Source organism: Onthophagus taurus, chromosome 1, assembly GCF_036711975.1.
Source record: "Onthophagus taurus isolate NC chromosome 1, IU_Otau_3.0, whole genome shotgun sequence".
Classification (NCBI taxonomy): domain Eukaryota; kingdom Metazoa; phylum Arthropoda; class Insecta; order Coleoptera; family Scarabaeidae; genus Onthophagus; species Onthophagus taurus.
The window spans coordinates 9,376,148-9,403,888 of NC_091966.1; the positions used below are offsets into that span (position 1 = coordinate 9,376,148).

The window sequence follows — 27,741 nt, forward strand, 5'->3', positions numbered from 1 at the left end:
TTAAAATTAAAATTTTTTTTATTGATGTATAAATTAAAAATTAATAACAATATAAATAACTACATATTTTACAATCTATATTGCACGTCTCCCAATTCATATTCACTTAATAAACGAAGATAACAAACCTTTTTGCAACTTAATGTTTAGCTATATTAGAATAAGTGACTTTTGCATGATATCCACTAGCATCTGCCCAATATTCAACATTTTGCGTTCTTCCATCTGGCAATAAAATATGATATTGTCCTTTAGTCATCTTCCCATCTTTAATTTCTTCATGTCCAAAATCATTTCCGCTATGATAATCCATTATCTGATACCCAAATTTGTAATTTGGTGCGTATTCTTCCTATTTAACAAAAGAAAATTAAAGAATTATATTAATTTATACTTTTATTATTATACATTTCGCCAAGCTATACCAACAGTGAAAGCAATGCAAAACTACAAATAAATTCAATTACGATTTCAATAGACCATGGATAATCATACACACGAGTACAACGCCAAGGTATCTTTCTTAATCGATTTATAGATCTTAACAAAAGTTTAACGACCTTTATGTCGCCTCGTTCTTGTGCTTCATGAATATGATACAGATTATGAAAAACTAGCAATTATAACAGTATCTAATAACCGGATCGGAAATGATTAGGTGCTTTTTTCTTTGCCATTGGTTTCCGTTTAGAAAGCATTAAAAATTTGTTTCTTAGCCGATTACGGTGCCGGGCGGGTAGAAAGCGCCTTATATGCCATTTAAGATCGGGAAATTCGTCAGTACAGCTTCAGACTTTAGAGAGTAAAAGTGTTTTAGTTCAATAATACGTGGGTGAATAGTGTTGCAAAAGTTTATAGTTTTATTATGAAGTGTTTATATAACGTTTTAATTATTAAACTCATGTTTTAATTAATTTCAAATGTTTTAAATGTATTCAAACTTAATAAATTGCTTTTGTTATGTAGTTTTCATTTAACAAATAAGAAATGTAAATTACAACAAATCTTATATTTTTTTCCATAAAGGTAAGTAAAAAAATAAAGTATTTCAATAAAAATGATGAAGTTGTGATTTCAAAAGTTAATTTCTAATAATTATCATGATATATGATTTGTGATCAATAAATTTTCTCTTTATATTACTCTACTTGACATTAAAATATTTCTATATATTTAAATATTCCAGCAGTAAAAGCATAAAAGAGATATTAAAACTGCTTATTGAATTATTTATTGACTTGTAAATGAACTTGCTAAATATTTCAAATTTATTAAAACGAAATTTATTATGAATGAATATTATAGAAGATATAAAATTAAATTATGTTGAGGTGCTAAAAGTTACAAAATGAAATGGGTAAAATATGAATTCTTAAAAATAAAGGTAGGTAAATATAAAATATGTTAAGTAAAAGTGTATTAAACGATTTTTAAAGGCTACATCATTATAATAAAATAATATTAAAAGTTTATAAGAAGTATTCAGAAATAAGCGTAAAGCTATCAAATATCTCAAATATCTTGGGAATAGTGAAAGACTTGGAATCTGATAGAAACAACGTGCCATTTATTAATGATTATCTCAAATCCCACAAAGTATCATTCAAAGTACTGAAGTGTGAATTGAACAAGAGAAATATGTCTTTTTAATCATGGCATTACGAGGCGATGATTTGAATGTTTCACAAATCATGCAAGATGGGCAACAGAATTTCCTAGACACTTAAAGAATTGTAACAAATAAGGGTTTCTGAAGAAAACGTCAATAGAAGTTTGATATGTATATTTATGTTATATGGTGTGCATATAAAGAAAAGTATATAAGATAAAATTTTTGCATTTTTTCTGGCAAACAGATTTTTGGCGTTGGTGAAATCATATTTTTTTGCTATGCAGCTGGGAAGGGTGCAATTAAAAATATTTTTGGCTATCTAAACTATCTTGTTTTTAGTCTTCCATAATAATTTCTAAATATGAATTTGTACAATTTTTCATAAATGTCGTTCTAACAGTTTTTTGGATTATCGATATTTCCTGTTAGTTCCGTATGGTGTATAAATGAAATTAAAATTATTTATCTACATATAAGAAACTGGTGTTCTAGTGGTTTTGTTTCCTCAAGGTCACAATAATTAATTCAAAAACAAATTATTTGCCATTAAATTCTTGATTGTTTAAATTATTTCATAATTTTTTTGTCAAATGTGGCACAGATTCTTGCCACCCCTGTCCAAAAATATCTTAACGCTGAAATAGAGAAGGAAAACCAATGGCAAAAATGTTTTTGATGAAAGACACCAATCTCACAAAATAGAGGTCAAAAGTAAACAAGGTGCTAACGTCGACTCTGACTACTATCTGGTTGTGAACAGGGTCAGACCAAGTATTGCGAATGAGAAGATGTCAACAGCACAAAAATACGAGAAATTTAATTTACAGAACTTCAAAGAACACAGCAGAAAGAGAACATAAATCTGATGCTCGATATGTGGAGATCTGTGAGGCCACAGAAGAAGCTCTAGGATTTGAAAGAAAAGCAGCAGACAGTTTAATGGACAGGTTTGACGAAGAGTGCATCGAGGTAACGGAAAGAAAGAATCAAGCCTACACAAAACTACAGCACCGTAGAACTACTAGACAGATGGAAAAAGAAAGAGGCCATAAACACTGAACTGAGGGAATTAAAGAAACTAAAAACGAAGGAATTGTACCAAAATGTAAATAAGAATAGGAAAGGATTTAAACCTAAGATAACAATATGCAGTGATAAAGAGGGGCGAATTTTGTCGAAGTAAATCGAAATACTGGTACTGGAATTTTGGCGAATGCTGGAAAATTTTAAATATTCCACATTAAAAACCTTTTATTTTGCTGAGAATGGCAAAACCACCCGGTAAGAAGTTTTGCTACAATTTTTAACACTCAATAACTTTTCACAGGAGACCGAAAACCTGTAAACTATTCTTTGTCTCTCCGTAGTTTAGACCTAAATCGAAACAATTTTAGATAGTAGACAATAGTATTAAACTGATTTTGATAGTGCACATGACCTTACTTCCTATTAAACTGAAGTTCTGTTCTTCTATAATTGCATAAATCTCATGGTATTGGGTCACTAATTAAATCAAACAAAATGAAAGAATGATATTGGCAAATCAATATTTCCATGCTCTAATTTATAGTAGTTGAGACATCGGTTGTTGTAAGATTTTGATGGATTTGTGATTATTGAGTCATAAATGTATGATGACGAAAAAAGATGAAAAAGTAGTTATTAGAAATATTATCAGCCGTAAGAGTTTAGATGAAAGTTATGGACGCCTACCAATAGATTAAGTTACATTGAATAGTTTCAAGTTTTTCACAGCAGAATATCGAATAGGTAAGTAGAAGAAATTATGATTAGGAGAAGATAGGAGCTGCTTCTTCTATATCCTGGTTTACTTATTAACTCGTTTTCTAGATGCTTAAAAATGGAAAATGATTCGAATGAGTATATTCAATGATTAAACTATATAAAAAGCCTGGGGTTTGCACTTGGTCTGGGACCTTGCCTTCTTGAAACAGTTATTGAAACAGTTATCAATTTTTATGAGTTAATAGATTAATAGCCTGACCTAGACTTTTGCATATATAAACAGATGTTTAATATATAGTGAAAAGCAACAAGAGTAATGTCTGTTAATGTAAAATGCATTAAATATATTAAAGAAATATGGTTTTGAAAAAGAAAAATTGTATGAATGCTATTTAATGATTACTGTTTAATGTTTTGCATCAACCAGGAAATTTTTGTGGTCTTTACAAGAAATATAAAAACATAAATACAAAGCTTAAAGTAATTAACCCATTAATTACTTTATATTGCTTTTACTATATAGTCATCAACAAATTTTAAAAAATACGTAAAACTGCGTACTCCTTTTAAATTAAGTTATAATTTCTAATTAACTACATTAATGGATAATTAGAAATTTTCTTTACATTACTGGGTAATAAAATATTTTAAAATAATTAGTTAATGCATCGTAATTATTTAAAAGATTAATTAATTACTGAAGATTTTTTTCAATAATTAATTCAGCAGCTTTTTCGTAGCAGTACAGGAGATTTTTTTGAAAATTAAATGTGAATCTCAAACTTCCTACTATACAAATAGATACATATAAAACCCTAAACCGGAATTAAAATTGATCCCGTTCATTTAAAAAATTACTTCCTAAAATAGGTCTAACTATCCATCCAACTTTCATATACATACAAACGAAACTTTCTTTTATCGTCCTAGTACATTTTCATTTGGGCGCAGAATTTTTAAACACAGTTACGAGTGACGAGTGACACGTCGGTTGTGTAGTTTCACATTCAAATGAATACGAATTATGCGTTTGGTGGTAAGTTGAGGTGAACCGTTCGTGTAATCATGGAAATTTATGATTCGATGGAAATTTATGATTGTTCTTAGTGATAATCTTTACTTTACACGCGTTATTAATCGATATTTAGAGCGTGACTTTATGAATTGGTCAATTTTCTTCGGCATTTTATAAACTTTCTTATAAAATTTTATTTTACACATAATTTTCACCTAATTAGTCGTTGTTTAAGCTGATTAGTAACATTTTTGCGAAAGCTACTGAAAGATATTTATGTATTTATGATGATTTATTATCCGTGGAAAAAGTAAGTTTGAAATCGACAATATATTTTTAATGTTCTTTCTTTCTTTATGCGACAAGATAAATTAAGTTTTCACAGAGTTTGTAGGTAAAATTACTTCTTGGAATGTTCAGATTTATTGGAGAAAGTGATTGTGAAACAAAAGCTATTGGGAGTTGTTAAAATTTACGTTAAACCTTACTTAAGATTAATAAGGATCGTTACATTTTCATGAGATATCTAACTGGTATGTAAATAAGATATGTAATTTATGTCCATATGGAATATAATATAGATGTTAGATTTAATGTTAAAATTAGAATACTTGACATATGTTATGGTAATTTTTGTTCTGAAAAATTGGGAATGTCTCTATTAATCTTAAATTATGCTAAGAATGTATAAACTATATTACTATTCACTGTATAAATGAAATAGAAAAGATGAAATATATTATTAGTTAGAAACGTGAATTAGATTCATATGTAAATAAAAATAATCATTTATTAGTTATTAGATTTCAAAGTTTAAAAAAATCTGTCTTGTAATTGTAATATTGTAATATTTTTTCAGTTCATTGATAGATAGGAAATAAAATGAAATATACGTGTTGTAAATTTTCCATTATTCATCAAGATTATATAATAAAATGCAATAAAACTTGTTAATATTGTGCTTCTTGTTGTTTTTATTTTGTTTTTAGTTCCTACCGGTTTCGGTTTATTAAACCATTATCAAGGTAATCATCTACAGATAAAATTAACGTTTTATAATATACAATCATTCACGTTAAAGTTAATGAAGTAGATACAATTAATGAAATAAGTTTCACTTACATCTATTATACTCAACATCATCATGAATGAACGAACGCTATGCACTATAAACATCGACTTAGCTTAATACAAAATTATTAGTGAAACATTAAAAATATTTGAGAAGGTTATTTTAACTTTCTTCTATACTGGAGGGAAATTTGGGTAACTTTTACCTCTGTTTAAACAATTCATTTTTGCAATTAAAGAAACCACCAAACATAAGTTAAAATTTTTAAAAAACAAGATTTAAATACACAAACCGGTCCCGCTCCAGGAATAAAACTTGTTATAAAATACCAACCACGAATAAATTTACCCAAATTTCCCTCCAGTATAGAAGAAAGGGAAAATAGCCTTCTCAAATATTTTTAATGTGTCACTAAGAATTTTGTATTAAGTCGATGTTTATAGTGTATAGTGTTCGTTCATTCATGTTAATCTTTTAGTATAATTGACGTAAGTGAAACATATTTCATTAATTTTATTTACTTCATTAACTTTAACGTGAATGATTGTATATTATAAAATGTTAATTTTATCTGTAGGTGATTACCTTGATGACGGTTTAATAAACATCAAGAAGTACAAAATTAATAAGTTTTATTGGATTTTATTAAAATAAAATAAATTACTTTATTTACCTTTCATTAAATATGCCTGACTTGATACTTTCTCAACGCGAAAAAAATTAATAATCTTAGAAATGAAGTTTTCTTAGTAATATATGCAACAAGTTTTATCACTTATTAATAATTAATTCAATAATTTAGAATCTTAAACACTGTTATGTGTAAAATTTATAAAGGTTTAAGTATAATAATTTTCAAAATTAATTACTGCTGCAAGTAAATGTTAATAAAAGCGAGACAAGCGTATCGTCATCTGTAATCTTAATGAAATTAGTGAATTTTGAAATGAATATAAAGATTCAGGTGATGAAGATTATGTCAGCATTAATAATTTACTCGGGTCACAACAAGATTTCTCGACGTTTCTTTATAACCTCAGCAAGTTTTATTTCTTAAATGCATGCTGTTTTGGAGAAATCATTTATCTCATAAATCTCATTTTTAACAAATACATATCGAGTTTAATTGTCGATTTTCAAAATGATGTATAAAATAGAGTCATCACACTAAAAGCTTATAATTAAGCACAATCTATCCTCAAACGTCCCTTTATAACCTCAGAAAATTCAATTCCGAATAGTTTTGGAGGAAACAATGTTTATCTGAAACCACATTTTCATCAAAGGCCAAAAAGATGACATTTTTAAATTTATATAAAATAATTTGTTCAAGTTGAAAACTTAAAATTTTGTATAAACTAAGCTCCACCATTTCTTTATAACTTCAGAAAGTTTTATTTTTTTAAATACATGCTGTTTTTAAGAAATCGTTTATCTCATAAATCTCATTTTTAAAAAATACATATCGAGTTAAATTGTCGATTTTCAAAATGATGTATAAAATAAAGTCATCACACTGAAAGCTTATAATTAGGCACAACCTATTCTCAAACGTCCGTTTATAACCTCAGAAAGTTTCTTTTCTCAATTCCGAATAGTTTTGGAGAAAACAATTGTTATCTGAAACCACATTTTCAGCAAAGGCCAAAAAGATGACATTTTAAAATTTATACAAAATAATTTGTTCAAGTTGAAAACTTAAAATTTTGTATAAACTAAGCTCCACCATTTCTTTATAACTTCAGAAAGTTTTATTTTTTTAAATACATGCTGTTTTTAAGAAATCATTTATCTCATAAATCTCATTTTTAACAAATACATATCAAGTTAAATTGTCGATCTTCAAAATTTTGTCTAAAATAGAGTTACCACATCGATAATTAGGGATAACCTAATCTGAAAAGTTCTTTTATAACCTCAAAAAATTTCTTTCCCAAAGTCTAAACCGTTTTAGAGAAAATAATTTTTTTCTGTAACCACATTTTCAGCAAATGTCAAAACGATGATTGGGGTTGTTTGGGACAATTGTAATACTAGAGTTTTATACAGTAGTAGTTTTATACATTGTAGAGTTTCAATTTTGGAGTTTTTTAAAATCGAAATATATTTTGTTGGTTCGATCAATATTTTTTTACAGAAAGTTGAGATAATTTTTATGAAATAACTGTACCAAGACTTTTTACAAATGTATTTATCAATATTGCAGGGGAATACTTAATTAATCATACAGAGACAAGAAAGTTCCTGATGAGTGTTGTTGTCTACCCAAAAGAAATAGCAAGACAGTGATGACAAACAAAAAGAGGACAGTATGCATGAATGATCATTATAATAAATACATAGGTGTTGTCGATAAATCTAATAAAATATTTTATATTTACTTTGATGAAAGACGAAGTCTATAATATTGAATAAATGGAGTGTTCTGTATCTTTTGGGAATAGTTTTGATCGATTACATTTTACTTTTTTTGCAATATAATTGAAGGATGAAAAGATACCGCTTACATCTGCACACATTGTAAAGAATGAATGGAGAAACACGAGAAGAACATATCTTTTCAAGTTTTGAAACATCCACAAAACTCAAACCTACACTAATCTCAGTGATATCATTTTTCATGAAACTGATAAAGCCCTTCAAAATATGAGGCTTAATTCCCACCATTTACAAAATCAGACTTTAAATAGACATTCAAATCACTAAGAGCTTGATAAACATAAGAATCATAATGAAAGATACAATACTATATTCAATTAAGTCTCTCGAATCAAGATCTAATTAAGTTTAAAATTAAATTATGTCCAATCGCTAATTAATATTCAAGAATCTTTATACAACATCACACAAAATTTATTAAACTTATAAACAGTTTTATAATTTCATAAATTTACGAAGATTGCTTTAAGCACTTTAAGTTCCTATAAGGAAATAAATTGTGTCTTATAATCCAAGAATTAAAAAAAGTCTTGTCCACGAAAGAAACTATTAATTTCTACTTGTTGCTTTTTAATCACATGTTACTTTCTCACAACACGTACATTTATTTCTAGAAACTGCGAAAATAAGTGTAATTACTGTTGCATATCTAATTCACTCGATAACTCCTCAGAGTTACGTGTTAGAGAAGTAGAAAAACACAAAAAGACACCATTTGAATAAATCCCACCAACAAATTTATTTGTTTTTCAGGTAACTCTACTCTAATAAATAAGTTGTAAAATTACAAACAACGCGTAAAAAATAAATAATTAAAAGGAACAACAAATTAACAACTCCAACGATACCACTTCTATTTTCCATGTTTTCTTCGATTTTCATTTTCTTATTTTATGTCTGGATAAAAATTTGTTTAAATTAGTGATTGCTTTTTGAACTTTTCGATCAATAACCGAATATTTTTTACGATGAACTCTCGGTCGTTTTCGAATTACACGGGGATGCTTTTTATGTTTACCATGTGGGGATGCACCGTGATTCGAATTATTAATTACAATGTAAGTGGGATGGTGTTTTTCCTCAGGAACGTGGTATTCTTTGTGGTCATCAATATCGTGAAAATCTTCAAAATGACCGTGATCTTTATAATAAACTGGTTTGTAATGATCATGATGATGATGAATCGTGTGAATTTTTGTGGGAACGTGGAACTTTACGTGACTACCATGTTTAAAAGATGGCGATACAACTTGATCTTCATAATCACGATCATAATCGGATTGTTTTAATCTTGATGGGGGTCGAATTCTTTTATAAACAGCCACATTTTTATCATCGGGGTAATAATCGGAATCTTCGTAAAATTCTTCATAATCGGACGATTTCCACCCCTCTGGTGTTGGTAATTCTTCAGGAATTTCATCTTCGTTATTTTCTATTTCTTCACTTATTGTGTCATTAATATTTTTAGTTTCAAAAGAAATGGTATCATTAGAGTTGTTAACTTCCCTTTTAAATCTTACCTTAACAGTTAAATTACTTACAGCGTAATCTTCATTGTAGTCATCGACTTCTTTATTGATTTCTTCGATTTCATCTTTTTGAGGCACTTGGTTAATTATTGGTTCAATGTTTTTTAGATAGGTGTTGATGTTGTTTGTGATAACATCGTTATTTTTCGTAAAATCTTCAGTGGGTTTCGTTAAAGTGTTAATATTATTTTGGGGGTAGGAGTATGATGGAGTTTTTAAGGTTGGTTCAATATCGGCAATTTTAATGTTATTTAGGATTGGTTTTAAAGGATAACTTTGAGGATATAAATTTGAGGGAGTTTGTAACGTGGATTTAACATCAACAAATTTAACATCGTTCAACGTTGGGTTGTAGAGATGAATGTTAGAGGATTGTTGTAAATAAGCTTGCGCTTGCGAAATAGCATGATCAATAGCAGATTGATGATCTTCATTCGAAGTAGTTAAAGCTTGTGGAATTGGGAGTGGTTCAACTTTAATATTTTCTACTTGGTCATTAATAGGTTTTTCCTCAATTATATTTGATGCTGATTCTAAGGTAATATCAGCAACACCGGAATTATGAGCTTGAATTTTTGCTAACGCAGCTTTCTCGGCTTCGTTTCTTGTTTTTTCTAAAGCATCGTGTTGTAATCGAACTTGGTCCATTGCTTGTTGTTGAGCTTGTTGAAGAAGCTTTTGTACGTTATCTTGGGATAAGATATCAAGTTCTGATTGTAAATGGGTCGCTTGAGGTTGTGATAAAATAGGTTGTGATTGATATTCTGGTTGATGATTACTTGGTATTTGATGAAAATTTTGTCCTAGAAGATTACTTAATTGGGCAATATCTTGATTATTTTGATTATAAACGATATTTCCAGTTAGAAATTGAGGATTCGGGAGATATTCAATGTTATGATTGTAATTCTCAGTCGCTTGAACATCAAGATCTTGTTTTCTTGTAATCCCATAAAATCTCGGAGATTTCGTAACCACTTTCGGTATCCAACCATCTCTTTGTATATCTAATTTATTCGGATATAAAGGTTGGATGTGACTTTTAAACTTTGCGAAACCTTTAACATCTGCTTGTTGCTGTTGATAGTATCTCCATTTTTGCAAATCCGGTTGCGCTGTTTTACCGTATTCAAACGGAGAGTTATAGGAATGTGAAGATGCTGAAGTTACAAGTTCTTCGCGTACTTGTGGCAGTCTATGACCCGATGACGCTACTATTATGGCTGCTAGCAACATTAGCGTGATCTGGAAAAATTACAAAACAAAGATTAATTTAATTTCACTTTCATTTTCATGGAATAAAGCTTTTAAAAACTCAATTGATCCAACGCCTCGGAGAAAGTAAATTATGTTAAGCCTCATGGTACAACGATTGCACGTGTAAGACTTTGGAATAAATTTTGTGAACGCATTCAATGTTAATTGTTAAAGAGATATTGCATTGATTAAAATATTTCACAAGAATTTTTTTCACTTTTTACACACGTTTAAGAGAATATAGTATAATTTTAAATTTTTTTAAAAGAATTTAAAGTATTTTATGCAATTATCACGGTTACTAAAGAGAAACGACTTTTCATTGATCACGAAGATGTCTTTCTTGAAAAAATCCAGGTTACCACGTCTTCGTTTATGAAAACCGGAAAGGATCAATTTCTCGCTTGAACTCTACAACAAATTTCTCTTCATTTTATATTATTTTTGTCACAGTTTTCTAAGGTGCTTAATAAATAATTAAAAATAATTAATTAATAAATAAATTAAAAAATATTTTTGGATGAAATCATGATTTTTTTTATATTGCGTTTTTATAAATATAAATTGAGTAAAAATTGAATTACTAGAAACTAATAATTATTAAACTAATAAATTTAATATATAGTTAATTTTGGATACTCACCAAAAAATAACTGTCCATAATATCTTCAATTTTTTTTAATCACTGGTATCTTCAGCAATAGACAGATCCAAACAAACTGAGCGGATTCTCAACTGTGCTAAACTTTTTTACACACCCAAAGCCTTAACATTGACACTGGCTATTCATTTCGACATTACTTTCTCTCAGCTGGACGAAGTCGACGGCGACGTCGGCTTCATGTGGCTGGTTGGTGGTCATCTTTCTCCTCCTGCTTTTGGTGCAACAGTGGGAGATTATAGGAAGGAAAGGAGCAGATGTTCGGCTTGTGGTTTTCACCAAGACGTCGTTTTGCATGGTATTATGCCAGTTGAGTAACAACAATTTCTTCTTCTTTCCAATTACCCACTTAATGGTGAAGAACAAGCTTTTTCAATTTTGCTATTTCAAGAATTTTTATTTTTATTTCTAAAACGATTTTATTTATGTCCTTTTCCGGTGGACTTTAAGCGGTTCCAATTGAAATAACTCGGTGATAAATTTATTTCAAGAATTTTATTTCCGAAATAAAAAAAGAATTGGAATGAGCTTGAAAAAACTTTCGATTCTCGAATGATCTGTTATAGTTAAAATCACTTTCTTTATAAATAATAACGTAAATTTAAATTATTATTTGTTACATATATTTATGCAGAAGCAATATCATTTGTATCTTATATTAATGCAGTAAGTGCAATACAAGTTATTGGTACAATTTATAATTCTAATTGGATTCTTCCTTTTATAACTAAGTTCATGATCAATTTCTATCGAATAAGAATCGAACTAAATATAATTATGCTAATAATACTTCTTTACATATGACTTCTATATAAATTATACTAATTAATAACTCTCATAGTAGGTTTTCTTTTTGGCACTGAAATCGCAGGAAGTCAAACGCAGCCAACAACAATACCAGCAGCTATAAAAATGTAACCATGCCTTAATCAAGCACAAAAGCACAAAAAGGAACACAACTTCGGATGTATTAGACGGGGCTCCAAGATTAAAGAACAGGCTACGCAGAAAGATAGAAGAATTAGGAGTTGGAACTTGATACAAAACTGTATATAAATAAATTGCACGAAATGCAACAATTTCAAAATATAGCCAAAACGCCACAAGAATAGCTAATCACAGATCATTCATGTCTGGGATTAGAATAAAAGCAGGAGAATTAGACAACATCAGATAGGTGGTAAGATTAGGATTGAGTGGGTGAGGAGAAGAAAGATAAAATTCCAAAATACGTCATTTTAATGTGAAATAGCCATCTTGTTTACTGTTTATTTCGTTGGTTGGTACAGCTCAAAGGGGCATTTAAAATATTGTTGATTGAAGGAATAACAATATTCCTTGACTGTAGTCTTAAACTGGTGATTCAATCTTCTAAATAGGCTGAAGCATCCTATAATGCAGCTCTTTTAGTATTATTTTGGTGATTTTGTATTATAATATATTTTTGAAACAGAAACTCTTGGAATTCCTGATCAAGGATGTGAACCATTTTTTTTGGGATGAAAACAATGAATCTCAAAGAAACGTGTATTGATGATAATGAAAGGAAGAGGATAAGGAACAGAGTTTGTTGCACATAAAGAAGTTTTAGTGGAAGCAAAAAAAAACAGGTCCCGATTGTACTTGTAAAAGACTTTCAAACATTTTTTCAAAGGTCTATACTTAGTTCATCAAGTGTATGTCAAGTATCATTTTTGAGGAAAATGACTTTGTCATAACAAAACTTTATAACGGCCGCCCGAAAAATGAAATGGTATCGTACTTATGTGAGCTTATTGACAGAAAAGACATTTCCAGACATCGCGCAGTTTCTACCAATTATAAGCAGATAATATACTCTTTTGTATACCACGCAATTAAGAGTGCAAGAAGAATTGAAGTCTGTTGAAGCACTTTCTTGAATCTACATTGAATATGGAATAAGTCTCTACAGCGTCTTATCAAAATTGTGGAAAACAATATGTCACCTTTGGATCAAAGAGCTAGACATCAAAACCAGTATAGTACCCAGAATCATTTGGACATAATATATCAACTTATCATTGAAAAATACCCTAGTGAAAAATATGTGCTATACTTGAGCTATTTCAAAAAAAAGTTTAGTTACAACTTTGGAAGGAAACAGTTGATTGTAAAAGTCAAACTTTATGTTGAATGAAACTGCAAAAAGGGCGCAGTGGCAGAACTACTGGTGCACAAGAGTTCAACAATTTTTTTATGTATGGCAAGAAATTAAGCAAAGATCCATACGAAGTTTACACTGCTTCAGTTGCCATCATTGAGACCATAATACCTCCGTAAATTACAAGTTCCTGTCGGTCGTATTATTTTAATAATTCTTGTGATATGTTATCATCGTCTGCTACTTCTCGTTTTCGGTTTTATTTAGGGCTTCTCACACTTCGTCCATGCTCTCCTCTTTTTCCGCCATTTTCTTATCTTCTTCTCTAGTCTGCATCCGTTCCTCAGTACCTTCTTTTGCCTTTTCCTTTTCTCCGTGCTGAGTTCTACCCTTCTTAATACCTTCACGTCTTGGATTGCGTTTGTATTTTCTCAAGAGTTCTTTCTAATCATCGTAGAAAAGATTTTTTTTCTCTAACATCTGCATCTATTGTTGGTGGATATTTCTGTGTTATATCGGCCTTTCGTCTACCAGATGTGCATCTATTCCTGCGAAGGTTTTAATATTTCAACTCGAGTGGTTAAATTACATCTAGGGTTTGACGAATTTGCAATATTTACAGTTACTTTTTAACATTCTAAAAATTTCAAATTGTATTTATAATTTCTTTTATAAGTAGTCCACAAAAATCTTAATATAAGATTTTTTATTATTATAACTTTTTCTTTTTGGGAAAGTCTTTAATCCATCAAGATCATTCCACCCATTTCAGAATTGAAATAGAATAAGGACACGATTTCTTCTTTCTCCATCTATTATTTTTTTTTTGTTTTCGCCGAACTTTTTGTGTATCATCTTTTTAAAGAGAGTTTAAAAGTTTCACTTTGAAGGAAGTGTTGCTTGTAATTGTACATTGTTCTATTGTAGAGTAAGTATAAATGTTTCCGCTATTTGATTTACATTTTAACTTAACATATAAACGTAACAAAATGAGTTAAAAGATTTTCCGTGATTTTTTTTCGACCGTTTATGTAAACGAGGAAAGTTGATACTAATGGGTATTTGGTGAACATGTGTTCGACGTGCTCGAAGTGTCTTCTTCTATCAGGATGTTGTGTTACGATCAAAATTCTCGGTCTTATGGTTTCTGTGCACGAGGCATTTCGACTTTCTATCAACTTTTAGATTCCTTTCACTTATCTTATTATTACATCGTCGTTGATCTTCTTTCGTGATTTTTGATCATTTATTTCTTACTATATTCTTTATTTCTTTAATCTAATTGACACGTAATCAATCACAAGAAGTATCGAATCAATCGTGCCAACAATTTAGTTTCGATAAGATAAAAATTAAAAATGAGATATATTAAAAATAAAACGTCATTTAAATAAAAACAAACTCATTATTTATTTAAAAAACAGACAATAATAAATAAATCACAATTACAAAGACTTTTTTCTTAGAACTTTGTGAAAGAAACAAATTATTTTCCCTACCAAAAAAACATTGATGTCTTATACTACTCAAGAGGTTTAACCTTAATTTATACTTAATGGCACTAAAATTAGCGTGCACCAAAATTTCTAATGGGTCAAAATAAGAAGAAAACTAACTGTTGATTGGTCTTCCTTGTTCGTCGATTTCTTGTGAAGGTATCAACGGAGGTAAAAATCCGTACTCCATTCTCGGACTTTCAAAACCTTGTTTTGCTTGTCTTTTTTTAGAACGATGTGACAATGAAGGATCTTTCGGTGGAACTAACCCAATGTACTCATTTTGATCAACATTTTTATTACACTTAACAGTTTGTAAGTTCCACCCAACATGTTGTCCGTTATAATTTTGTGGCGTTATTATGTATTGATTTGCTATTGTGTTCGATGAAGTAAATTGGTTTGGTAAATTATTAGAGTTTGGATTAGCGTAATTAAGATGTAGCCTATTTTCTTGCGCAGGTTGATGATTTTTAGGTAAATTCTGATAACTACTTACATAAACGAACGGTTTACTATAAAAATATTGTTTAACTTTTTGTGATTGTTGGTTACTTGATTCGGTTTGTGGTAAATAATGATAAGCTTGAGCTACAGGAACTTGTACATTGGTTAATTTTGTTTCTTGAACTTGCGGTATTAAAACCGGAACTTGAACAGCTACCGGGTATGGTTTATTAACTACTTTTTCAACTATTGTTTCAACAGGATAAGGTTGAGGTATACCAATTTGAACTGGATAAGGTCTATCAACAAATTTCGTTACTTCTACAGGAACTGGTTTCTCAATAATTTTTTCAACTGGATATGGTTGAGGTATAGGTTTTTCTACAATTGTTTCAACAGGTTTTTCAATAATTTTTTCAACTGGATATGGAACTCGCACTTGTTTTTCTATCGTTACAGGAATATGAACTGGAACGTGTACTGGATAAGGTCTATTTATATACTTTTCAACAACTGTTTCAACTGGATAAGGAACATGAACAGGATAAGGCCTATCTATATATTTAGTAAGTGGTAAACTATTTTGATTTTGAATTAACGGCTTTTGAATTGCTAAAGGCTTAGGTAATTCTTCAACAAATTGTTCTTGTTTAGTAACTTGAACATTATGGACACTTCCTTGTTCTTCTTGTTGATCCAAAACATTTGTTAATACACCTTTAGATTCTTTTAGTTGTTCACGTAATTTATAACCAGATAAGTTTTGTTCCAACAATTTTTGTTCTGCCAATTTTTGTTCCGCCAACTTTTGTTGTACTAATTTTTGTTCAGATAATTTTTGCTCTATTAATTGTTGTTCTATATGTTTATGTTCATTTAATTTTTGCCTTACAAATTTTCGCTCATCTGTTATAGGAAAAGAAATTAATGAAGCTCCTAATTTATAATGATCTAACGCTGAAATTGCTTCTTCTTCCCCACTGTGCGCATACTCGTACTTCCCAACATAATAAGGAATACTTTTTTGAATTTCCACTAAAATTTTTTGTTTTGCAGGAGTATTTTCGACATTTTGAAGTTGAACCCCTGCAGTTATAGGCGCTAAAAATTTCGTTCCCGGTCGAGGTGTTACCACAACTTCTTCCTTTTCATTACTTTCTTTAACATTTTTAATTTCATTTATTTCTTTTACTTCCATTCTATTCTCTTCCTCGTTTAAATTTCCATTACCAGTTGATGTAAAATCTTCAACTATAATTGGATTACTTAATAAACTCAACGGAGTGATAACATTATTATTATTATCCAATAAATTAGCCGGGGTTGTTGAAGATACAGAAACATATTTTTCTGCGTTAATTTGTGATCCATCCAAAGAAAAATGAGAATTTTGTATTACTAAATTTTGTTTTGTAGAATCCTGTTTTATTTCGTTTACACGTGATGATGAATCTTCTACATCTGCAGCATCATTTATATTTAATACATCCATTTCAGAGATTAAATTCTTTGTACTTTCTATTAATTTCGACGGAGAATTTGATTTTATTTTTTGACCAAACAAATTTAATGCAACCGCTTCTTCGTTTTGTATATTTTCTGAAATTTCAGCTCCATTTTCAAATAATGGAGAAGTTTCTTTAATTCCAACAAGTCTAACATTTATTTCAGGATTTATTTTAGTATTTATTTCAGTATTTATTCCAGTATTTATATCAGATTTTATTTCAGTATTTTTTAAATTTTCTCCCGAAACTTGATTTAAATTAATCTGATTAGAAATAAATTGATTAATATTTTCTTGATTAGAATTTTCATTATTTAAATTATAATTATTAGTATTTAATTGATTTGAAATTTCTATGTTAGAATTTTGAACATTTTTTAAATCTTCTTGTTCTTTAATTAATTGTAAAGCAATCGGAGCATCAGCAATTTGATTCTGTTTAATATTTCCATCCGCATTATTTTCAACATATTGAACTCTTAAGTTTGTGGGGATGCTATTTGGGTCCACAAGAATTAGTTGGGGAGGAGATGGTGGTATTTCGGAATTATTGGGGACAGATTCCGGTTGAAAAAAGACTTGATTTAAACTTTCAATAGGTATTTGTTGGGTAATTGGTATTAATTGAACTTGTTGGGGAATTAAATTTTCAGGAACACCAACAAGAACTTGTTGCTGTTGCTCGTTTTGCTTTGGGTCTTCAACTGGCATTTTTTCTTGAACCATATTAATTTCAGGATTATTTTGTTTACCAGCATCAATTATATTTGTATTAGTTTTATTTTCTTCGGGTGTTGGAGAATTGTTTTCCTAAAATCATAGAAATAAATTAATTAAATAAAAATACTTCACATTTTTTCTCTTCTTACCCTATTTTTTTGTTGTGCTATAACAGATTCTTTTCCTAAAACCAATTGAGTTGATGTTTTACTGTGTGGCCCAACACTGCTGTACTCCACGTAAGGATGATAACCCCAATCATCTGCTAAGTATTCAACACGTTGGCTTGAAGATGGGTCTTTTACATAATATCTAAAAAGAAATTAAAAATAAAATATGTTGTAATGTAATATGTTTTAGTATTAATCAAATATTATGGCCAATCAGAATTTACATGACTCTCTGAAGATGTACAAAACCTGTCTAAATCCTGTTAATAACAGGATTCCTACTTAAATAGTAAACGTGATTCCTTTCAAAACCTTATCTATAGTCGACTTTAAAATTAAAGTCTTGGTTCTTATTCGCAATCGTGCTATACGCTATTGCATGTCTTTCTGCTTGCTTTCTGGCTTTGACAGAATTTCAGTTAGTGTACACGACTCAAGTCCATACAAGTATGTTCTAAAGTGTTCCACGCTATCAGCAACCGCTTATAAATCGTCAAAATAAAATTTGGCTTCATTTTCAACAGTTTGTCTACTCTAATACGTTACCGGTTGGCATACTCTTCCATTCTTTCTGCATCAATGCCGTCTTTACTCCAATTAGCATTGCTATATAATTTGGTTAGCAGATTTGGATCAAATGACGTTAATTGATTCTGAGAGTTGTGATTTTTTTTGCAAAAGGTGGAAGCTTAAATTTGAATTTAGTCTAATTTAGTCGAGTTTCGAAGTATTTAAAGCCACTTTACTTACTAACCATAGCCACACTTTTTCATCCACAGCAGATTAAAACCGATCTGCAGATTCTTTGCAGTACACACACCTCTGCATTATACTGTATTATAAGTCATTATTTAAAAATAGGTCATAAAATAAACATTATTAAGTTTCAGGGATTTACTTTCACAATTTGACCTATAATAAACGTCATTACTTTTAATGATTTAATCGCAAATTTTATTACTAATCATTTGACTTAATAAAAGTATGTAATTTTATTAATTACTTTACAGAAGACATCTGAATATGGTTAATTGTTGCGGATTAGCCGATGAAATGCGCAGTTAGCAAGTCGTAATTTCGTAATGAATTGCTAAATTATGAAAACCATGGTAATAGTTAATTACTACAGTTAAATCTTTAACATTAATGACAGTAATAGTATGTCTTGAATTATTCATGTTGGACCAATGTTCATTAGGATTAATAAATATTATTTAAATCCGCAATATCACAGCCGTCAAGTGACAAATTTCCTTTACAATACGACAAGTATTCATAGAAACATTCATTTTGATATCCGCGACTTTTCGATTGTACTGTATTTCTTTAACTATTGTATCTTTAACTAAATCTTGCGTATCAGAACAACTGTAGTTTTATAATCACTCTCTAAGTTTGATATTTGTAAACTTTACTACTTCTTCGGTATTTAACTCCTCATATCTTTCACTGTTCACCACGCACTTCTGAACGGTATCTTCCAAAGTTCCTTCCATAACAGCTCTTGTTCCTTTTGAAATGAGAAGAAACAGTGAAATGATTGTGTATATCGTTTCAACATTTACAACATTTCAAAACTATTTATTTTTCTAGGAATTTCAAAGAGACAAAAAAGTTTCAGAACAGTTTCAGCTACACCAAAATATTAAATAATGATTTTGTAATGTGATTAACAAAGGTGGATTATTGTGAGCTATGTATGTTTATCCCTTCCAAATTTCATTTTTACTGTGGTTATAGTTTCAGGGGGAAAGTGATTCATATAAACAAAAAAGTATCTTAATTTTTGGCAAAGAAACACCTCTTAAAGTTTACCAGATTTATAACGAATCACTCAGTATACAATAATATACTCAACATCACGTTTAGGAGCTTCAGCAAGCCGTGCAATGATGAGATGTTGGAAAAATGCAATGAAATTACAAAATTAAACGAAATTACCTGGAAAATTTCTTATATTACAGAACAGTTAAATTTAGAAATAATAATGATGACAAATTAGCACACCACGAAGAAGATGATCTTGTCAAACAAAACTTGATTAACTTTCAAAGAATATTGTGAGTGATTTAGCAGAAGAATTTTTAAAATTCAACTAAGGCTTCAAGTTAATTAGATGTATGGATCAAGACACAAGTCGATAATCAAATTCAACAAGCAGTAAGATGTTATCAAGATATACAAAGAAAAAAGAAAGTCACAAAGCAAATCGTTAAAGTATTTTACGATTTTTTTTAAGAATTTTATTTATATTTAGACATTTAATCCTTAACAACTTTCATAGTAATCAAAATTTACCTTCCTAAAGCGTAAATTCCATCTCTAGCTTCCTTCTTTTCTTGGATTTCTCCTTTACCACTACTGATTTTATAACCATATTCATACTTTGGAGGATTCTAAATAAAACCAAAAATAACATTTTTAAAAATATAAGATTAGTTCTACTTACGGGATCTGGTTCTTGTGGTTTTTGTTTATAGCCAGGAGGTGGTATACCATTTACTACCATAATAAGTGTGGTCACACATCCAATTATTATTAACTATAACAAAAAAAATTTAATGAAAATTTACCGCTTTATAATAAAATCACTAATTTAGTTTTTGTTTCAGTTAATTGATTTTCAGTTTGAAAGGCATCATTGGATAATAATAACTCTGACTATATTGACTTTCTAAAAATGAAATAAACCGCCAGAACATTAAAACCGTTCAATAGAATGGTATGTTGTGGATGCTGGCTTTTAGAAAGCACTTTCCTTGAAGGCGCTTGTCCACCGTCGAGATTTTTACCTTCGTCTGGTTCCTTTCAAGAAGTCCGGAGATAAGTAAGATGGAAAAGCGAAACTGTGCGTGGACAATGTTTCTTTCAGCATGCGCGCGTTTTTATCGCCTCCAATCTCAATACATTATTCATTTCCCTTGTAAAGGTATAAATACCAACTACCGGAATTTACCGTTTGTAAAAGATTTATTTCGAATTTCAATCCTGACAAGACAATATTTAAAAGTAAAAGTTGCAGTGTAAGATTTAAACAACATGTGTAATTATCTTTAATAAATTAAAAAAATAATTTTCAGAATCAACTAATAAGAGAAAGCAATCACAATTGGAGTAATAAAGTAGTTTCGAAAGATTTAACATTTTATTATTTTTCTTATTATATCATTAAGCGACCCGAGATATTAAATTAAACAGTTTTTGTATTTTTATTTTTTCAGTATCAATTTTACGGTTTCCCGGGTGTTCAAGGTCCATTTCCAAGCGTGGAGAACCGCGAGAAAGTTATCTGGGTCAGTTAAGAGCAGTCCAAACGAAGAATCGTCGTCTGGATTGTTAAAAATCGAAACGGAATCGATTACCTTTAAGTAACAAACAAAAGGGGCAACCGGAAATGGGCGTGTTGAAGCATGAATTCGAAATCAGAGACGTAGAATCAATTCAATATCAATCGAGAAGATCGAGTTTCTTCGTTTAACTCGTTCTGCTTGACATCTCTTGTCACATTAAAGCGGTTATTCGTATCAATTCGTATTCACTTCCAATGAGCATTGATTATTCATCATCCTATCACGTAATTTCTTTACGGTCTAGTTACTTTAATCACTGGATTTAGCGACGAAGCTGTTGTGGTTTTACGGCTGAGTGTTAAAATTAATATAATTTATAAATGGTGATTGGAAATTGTTTAGTATTAAAAGTTAAATTTAAGGTTTGTTTAATTTTATCTTGTTCCGGTTGGATTCAGTTGTTTTTAATGAGGGGACATTTTCTTGGAAATGAATGGCAAATAATTTTCGATTTTAGATTTACAAATTGGTTTCTAACTAACGAACAGATGTCTACAAGAAACCTAGTAGCCCAGTGGCCTTTGATGTTTACCGCTAGAAATGGAAACAAGAAACACGTTTCTTCGTTTCTATATTGGTATAGAGAAGGAACTAAATGAGGAACTTGGATGTTTTTAATAGGTTGTTGTTCTGTCTTAATAAATAAACGGTGTTTCCAGAAGTTCTAAGAAGTCTAGTTTTTCAAGATTTTATTAAAAAAATCGATTTTCACAAATTTATTCTTGAGTTGGGGTTAATTGTAACTATTGAAATGATTGTTATGTGGACTATATATATGTATAAATATCCCCAAAGCAATGTTTATACAATTTTTCGTTGAAAATCCCATGCAATAAGTGCAACCAATTTTCAGAATACTGCAAACAGGATTTGAAATCTGCAAAACGTTTGAGATTTTATGATGCTATCAAATGATATCACAATTACCCAGAAAATCCATTACAATAAAAATGTATCTAGGCTTTATTAAAGGAATATTTAAGGTTTGTAAACGACAAATAAAAAATCCGAACAAACGACACCATGAAAAATCCACGAATGCATTTTGATGCATAACTTTGCATAACTAATCACAATTCACGGCCATATTATCAATCCTTACTCTATGAAATTAAAGTCACTAATTGGAAAAAAGTATGTATCATTATGATAGATCTTTTTAGTATTAATTTTCCATCGATTCCAAGAAATTCATGGTTTATAAACAACTGTGATTCAGCGTAGTTATGTAAAACTGGTCTAAACTAATTAAGGTAACGTTTATCCAATTTTAAACACGCTCAGCGAAGCTGAAGATATCCCAAATTATATTTTTGAGAAAATTTTGAAACGAGTATGACTCGCATATATTTTTTCTTTATATTTGTGTTTCATTCACACTCAAGATATGATACTTAAAAAGTGTTGCTGTATGCTCCCAAACCATAATTATTGTAAAGAGCAGAAAAAGATTGGCATTAAGGTACTCATTCATAAATAACTTTTGACAGATTGAATTGCAAAAATCTCTTTATCCAAACTTAATACTGTAACAGTTAGGGTACTCGTCTAGCAGTTCATTCTCCAGAAAATGCTCACTTAAATAACGTCGATCATTTACGCCAAAATGGGCTGGAGCTTTATCTTGTTGAAACCATATCTTATTCATATTATTTCCAAACAGGTTACTCAGTGCAGATATAATTTCATATCCATCAGGTGTTAAACTTCCTTCGAGAACGAAAGGCTCAATTAACAAAATTATGCCGAGTTTCATTGAAGTCAACTTTAGTTCATTCTTGCATTATCTATTTTTACATCATTCTCATTGTTATATAATATATTCGTGGAGTTCTGCTTGGTATGTGGAAGTATGTGAATATTCAAGAAAGCTCTGTATTGAATCTAAAGTTTTATTTTGATTCATAACAGTATATGGTAGATCTTGTCAATGTCCTCTATACGCTTTACAGTTTTTTGCACCGTCGTTTAATGGATAGCAGGATGATTTGGGTTTGTATTGCCCAACAAGTTTGGCACTTTATGGATATAATCACGTTAAAAACCGTGAAATCTTCATACAATTTATTATTAATTAAATTTAACAACTAATACATTTTTGTGACCAAGCTCGCAGCTAGATAGAACTGAGAATAAAACTGTGATTTCTTATAAAAACTTACAGTGTCATTAATTAGAATTAATTAGATCCAAAACCTATCATCTTGTATGATTTTCTTCAAGTTTTTTGCAGATACGACGATATAAACAGCATTTGTTAACTTTCTGCACGTTACTAAATCGTTATAAATTGCGAAGCGTGACGAATGACTCGGATGCCATAATGAACGACAGCGACATGCATACATAATGAATGTTTAACCTGCACTAATGTGTAGTAATTTCGATCACAAAATAGAAATCCCAAATTTAACATATTTCCGATTACTGTTTAGGAAATATATAAAATTTCTAGAAAGTGTGTATGATAAAATTTATTTCAAACATTTCCTGTTAATTTTAGACTGCTGGAGATTTCAACCATAATATCTCGAAACACCAATATATTTAAAACTTTCTTTCTCATTCTGAATTCTAAAACCTTCATACTTCGCACACGTTTATTACATCTAATCCAACATTATATTGCTGGTTCGGCGAATTAAATTATGGACATGCGTTTTATAGCTAATTTTACGAGACAGAATAAAATCGAATACACCACGCGTATCCTTTTAGAACTTTCATACGATAAATAGGGTCAATAAACAACATTGCAATAATTAAAGTGAGAGCAATTACCACAAAGCAGATTTTAACCGTGTGCAATACTTCCAATCAATCTACTTCCAATCTCTTAGTATGTATTGTGAATATATTCAAAATAGGTGCTACAATCGTTTCATTGATCGTTTATTTCAACGCAAAGGACTTTTTTTGATTTAAATATTGATATTTATGATGAATATAATAAAAATTGCTGCAAACTTAAGGTATCTCCAACCTGAGCATAGGGCTACCTCATAAAAGGAGTACTCTTACGAATAGCTCAAAGAATAAAACCCGAAAGTCTTTTGGGAACCGATCTAAATAACGAAATAAGGAGATTATGTTTAAACCATGTTGTGATTGGCTCTATGACCTATGTAGAAAAGTTCCAGAGGTTGATGCCTATAGCAATTCAGGAGATAAGATAGAAAACACCAAATTAGGCCAATTCATAGATGTTGCCGATATTGTCTGGTTCATTAAAACTGGGAGACTCGGGAGAATGAGATGATAACAAAGAGAGTTGAACATTGGAGACCAATGGGTCGAAGAATAAGAGACAAAATAGATGGATAATGTAGAGGAAGATTTAGGAAAAGTGGGAGTTAGAAGGAGGTAAGATTCATATCATTAACTTCCTACATCATAAATGTAAGCTGCAGGATCATTAAAAAAACTGTAGTTAGCATATTATATTCTAGAATGCTCTTAATAACGCATGTAATCTGCATGCTCTATCTTACGTTGGTTTCTAAACCGAGAAGACAATTGTTACAGTAAACAGACTGAAGTGGTTGTATTCATTAAAACTTTTTCATTATTAAAAGATAAATAAAGTACATGATATATTATTATTATATTATACATAGATGCTAAAACGGTGTTCTAATTTAGATTCTAATAAAAAAAATGTCTATACCTTCCTAAAAATAACTTAGGAATATTCCACCCTTCGCTGTATAACAAACTGAATAATAAATTTGTTTAAATCTTTAATCATCTTAAAAATGGAATTAGAACCTTTCTAGAACGTCAGATATAGCCAAATCGACCTGGTCACTTAACTGGTGTGGATAAAACAACTGTCTGATGATGAGGATATGGAGCACCTTCAAATTATTGAGAAAGTACATATTTTTCAGCACCAACTCCTTTGACACCATTTTATAACCGTTCATAACAAAGCGTTTATTATCTTTTGGTTCTAATAAAAATATGGATTGAGAAGCAGATTTGCCAACGTATCGAGGATTTAAAGATTTTAACACTCCTAAGTTAATTAATTTGTTTAATTGATGTAACTAACGATGAGGGATTCTGTACTTCGAGGTATTACTGACGATTTTCTTATAAGCAACTCCTCAATTCAAAATGTTCGGATGAATAAACGAAATGAGGGAAGGTATTAAAGTTGATTGAATTTTTTTAAAGATAGCCACGGTGTATGATGTATGAATGAATCGGGAGAAATCGATCAAGGTGTTGTACGAATCGTAGTAGATTAGAGAATGAAATAATTAAAAATAATGATAACCAAGGTAAAATTAATTGTAATTTTGTATGCGGTGCCAAATTAGTGTGTTCAAAATTTAGAAGAAACTGTTATGAATGTTAAGTCTGAATCATCTGACATTCTGAGGGCTTTGATCCAAAACCTTTTCATTGTTTATGATGATTATGGCATACAAGACAATCGCATGTATTTTCAAGACCGTATTGTGGGCGCAAATACTCGTCACAGCCTGAACTGGACTTCTGAATTTTTTTCTAATCTGCTTTCATATAGGGGCTTACAAGAGGCTTCATCTCAAAGACTACTGGTTAACTTGTGTGGTATAATATTTAGCAAATCATTTGCTACGCATTGTATGAGTAGGAACAAATTTGTTCAAATCTTAAACTGTTAACACTTTGCCGGCAGTAAAACAAATTTATATTTCGACAATGCAAGGAAGCTCTGATGTAGGGTATACAAATAAATTTATTGTATATGCCGGAAAAAATCGTAATAAGACTGTATCAACTATAGAAATTGTTTTTGGAACTAATGGAAAATTTTATCGAATCCGGATGAAAGTTATGCACCGACAATTTCTACACATCTTTTCCATTGGAGATTAGTTAACAACATTTTTAATGATTAATAATTGATAATAATAATGATATTAAGTGATGATAATTGACTTCAGATTGAATTTCAATTGATAAGTAAAAATTGAATTTAAAATATGGAAAAATATTATCATTAAAGCTTTTTGAAATTAAGATTATTAGAACGATTAAGATATAAAAAAGATATTACATGGTAAAAATGAAACAAGACACGTAACATAATTAACATTATTGAAAAATAAATTGATCAAAAATTATAGTAGCAAAAGAAAAATACACAATAGCTAATTGTAAAAGAATAATTCGAAAATAAAAAAATTTCTTTATATTAATCTGATTGTACCTTGACATCACGCACCTTACGGGTCATTATCACGAACACACATTCACAACATGAAGGCCGTTGTCAAACTGATCCCCGGCATAAGTGTATCAGAATTTCATCTGCATCTGAAGTTCGTCCTTTCACCCGACACTCCCGGGACGCGCGACGTGGAGCGAGAAAAGCGACAACGAATCGGCATCAAGATGCCATGAAGAACCGCAACGGTGATAGCGCCGCAATAAGAGAGTCCTCCGAGAAGTGGTAGATAGCATGCTGTGCAGTTGTAGTAGTAGTAGTAGAAGAAGGCCTAACGGTCTCGTTCTTGTTCTTCTGGCGAACTTGAACTTGCCCGAGAACGAACGGCCAATTTAGAGAAAGGATTTCCCATATTGAAAGAGATCCTTCATAAATTCTTCTACTTCTCGTTGCTGTAAGTTGTTTTTCTGAAAAAAAAAACTCGAAACCAATAAAAATAAATTGATCAATTTCTCAATGTAATGATCAATTGTAATCATTTTCTTTGACGATTTAAGGATTGAAGAAAGTAATAAAAAATATTCCAGAAACTAAATGCAAATGAAGTGAAAATAGAGTCTTGATTGCCCGATAGTTGTTATTAACTCGGTATGTAGGCAAATGAACCGTTTATGTGTATTATGAAAACTACATGTTCCGCTAATTAACAAGATCGAGCGGAATGAGAGTAAACTTTGTTAAACGGCTTATAATTATTGTGGATAATCTAGTGCAACGCCGTTATTTTTCTCTTCCATTTTCGTTTCACATGCCCTGAGTGCGTAGGCGAAAAGTTAACAACCTCGTTTCGCTACAAAAGATAATGGAGAAGTCGTCTTCTTCTTCTCGTACTCATTTCCCGTAATCGACAATTGTTAATTACTCTTTGTTTTTCACATCACCAGGATTTTTGTGTGATGAATTGTTCAAATATCAGTTCATTACTAACACAATAGAATAAGAAGATTATCAAAAAGATTAAGAAAAAATAAAGAAATTTTAGTTTTCTAGATGAAATTAAAGATCAATCAAAATTTTTAAAACCCAAAAGAAAGTTTTATGTCTTTTTTTTTATTTTTTTCATCTCCTTTCATTTGCATCGATCGTTATTATTAGTCTGTTGAAAAGTGAAATTGTGGACCCGGGGTCTACATTCGCAAAAGAACCGGTGGAAACGCCCAAACGGATCTGTGCCGACATCACCTGCTTTCTACGGAAACCGGTCGGATGGCGGAAGAGGCAATACCAAGACGATCGAAGCGTCCTTGCCCATAATTTTGGACGTGAAGGTTGAGGCACGAGCCGACGAGGACCGCTTCTTTTTTATCAAGTCAACGTACTCAATGAAAACGCAATGTGAAAGACCAGATTGGAATGCGGGTACTGTTATTAATG

The 27,741-nt window shown here is 30.3% G+C and overlaps 2 protein-coding genes and 1 long non-coding RNA gene across 5 annotated transcripts; 1 reads left to right on the top strand and 2 right to left on the bottom strand.

Moving 5' to 3' along the window:
- On the bottom strand, positions 1-11,546 carry LOC111417397 (uncharacterized). The gene is made up of 3 exons (XM_023049658.2): positions 11,317-11,546; positions 9,429-10,661; positions 1-352 (listed from the first exon to the last, which is right to left on the bottom strand). The coding sequence occupies exons 1-3, from the start codon at positions 11,332-11,334 to the stop codon at positions 140-142; spliced, it is 1,464 nt and encodes a 487-aa protein (XP_022905426.2). The 5' UTR covers positions 11,335-11,546; the 3' UTR covers positions 1-139.
- LOC139429959 (uncharacterized) lies at positions 5,798-20,932 on the top strand. 2 transcript variants are annotated; one of them, XR_011640559.1, is made up of 3 exons: positions 5,798-5,933; positions 20,409-20,819; positions 20,877-20,932. It is a non-coding gene; the product is annotated as an uncharacterized lncRNA (long non-coding RNA). The 2 variants fall into 2 exon arrangements; XR_011640557.1 differs by having other exon boundaries at positions 20,409-20,932.
- LOC111417396 (histone-lysine N-methyltransferase, H3 lysine-79 specific-like) lies at positions 14,842-26,477 on the bottom strand. 2 transcript variants are annotated; one of them, XM_071196445.1, is made up of 5 exons: positions 26,365-26,477; positions 20,246-20,338; positions 20,095-20,192; positions 17,776-17,938; positions 14,842-17,716 (listed from the first exon to the last, which is right to left on the bottom strand). In XM_071196445.1, exons 1-5 carry the CDS (start codon positions 26,374-26,376, stop codon positions 15,068-15,070), a joined length of 3,015 nt encoding a protein of 1,004 aa, XP_071052546.1. In that variant the 5' UTR covers positions 26,377-26,477; the 3' UTR covers positions 14,842-15,067. The 2 variants fall into 2 exon arrangements, with proteins under 2 accessions (XP_071052546.1, XP_022905425.2); XM_023049657.2 differs by having other exon boundaries at positions 26,350-26,477.
- Between the last annotated feature and the right edge of the window lie 1,264 nt (positions 26,478-27,741).

Excerpts from the sequence above, each read along its gene's own strand:
- LOC111417397 (XM_023049658.2), bottom strand. Across the intron at positions 353-9,428 it reads ACTACAATGAAGATTACGCT|GAAGAATACGCACCAAATTA; the intron begins GTAAGTAATTTA and ends TTTGTTAAATAG.
- LOC111417396 (XM_023049657.2), bottom strand. The coding sequence starts at position 26,376 with ATGACCCGTAAGGTGCGTGATGTCAAG. Across the intron at positions 17,939-20,094 it reads GGAATTTACGCTTTAGGAAG|ATATTATGTAAAAGACCCAT; the intron begins GTAAATTTTGAT and ends ATTTCTTTTTAG. Across the intron at positions 17,717-17,775 it reads TAGCACAACAAAAAAATAGG|GAAAACAATTCTCCAACACC; the intron begins GTAAGAAGAGAA and ends CTATGATTTTAG.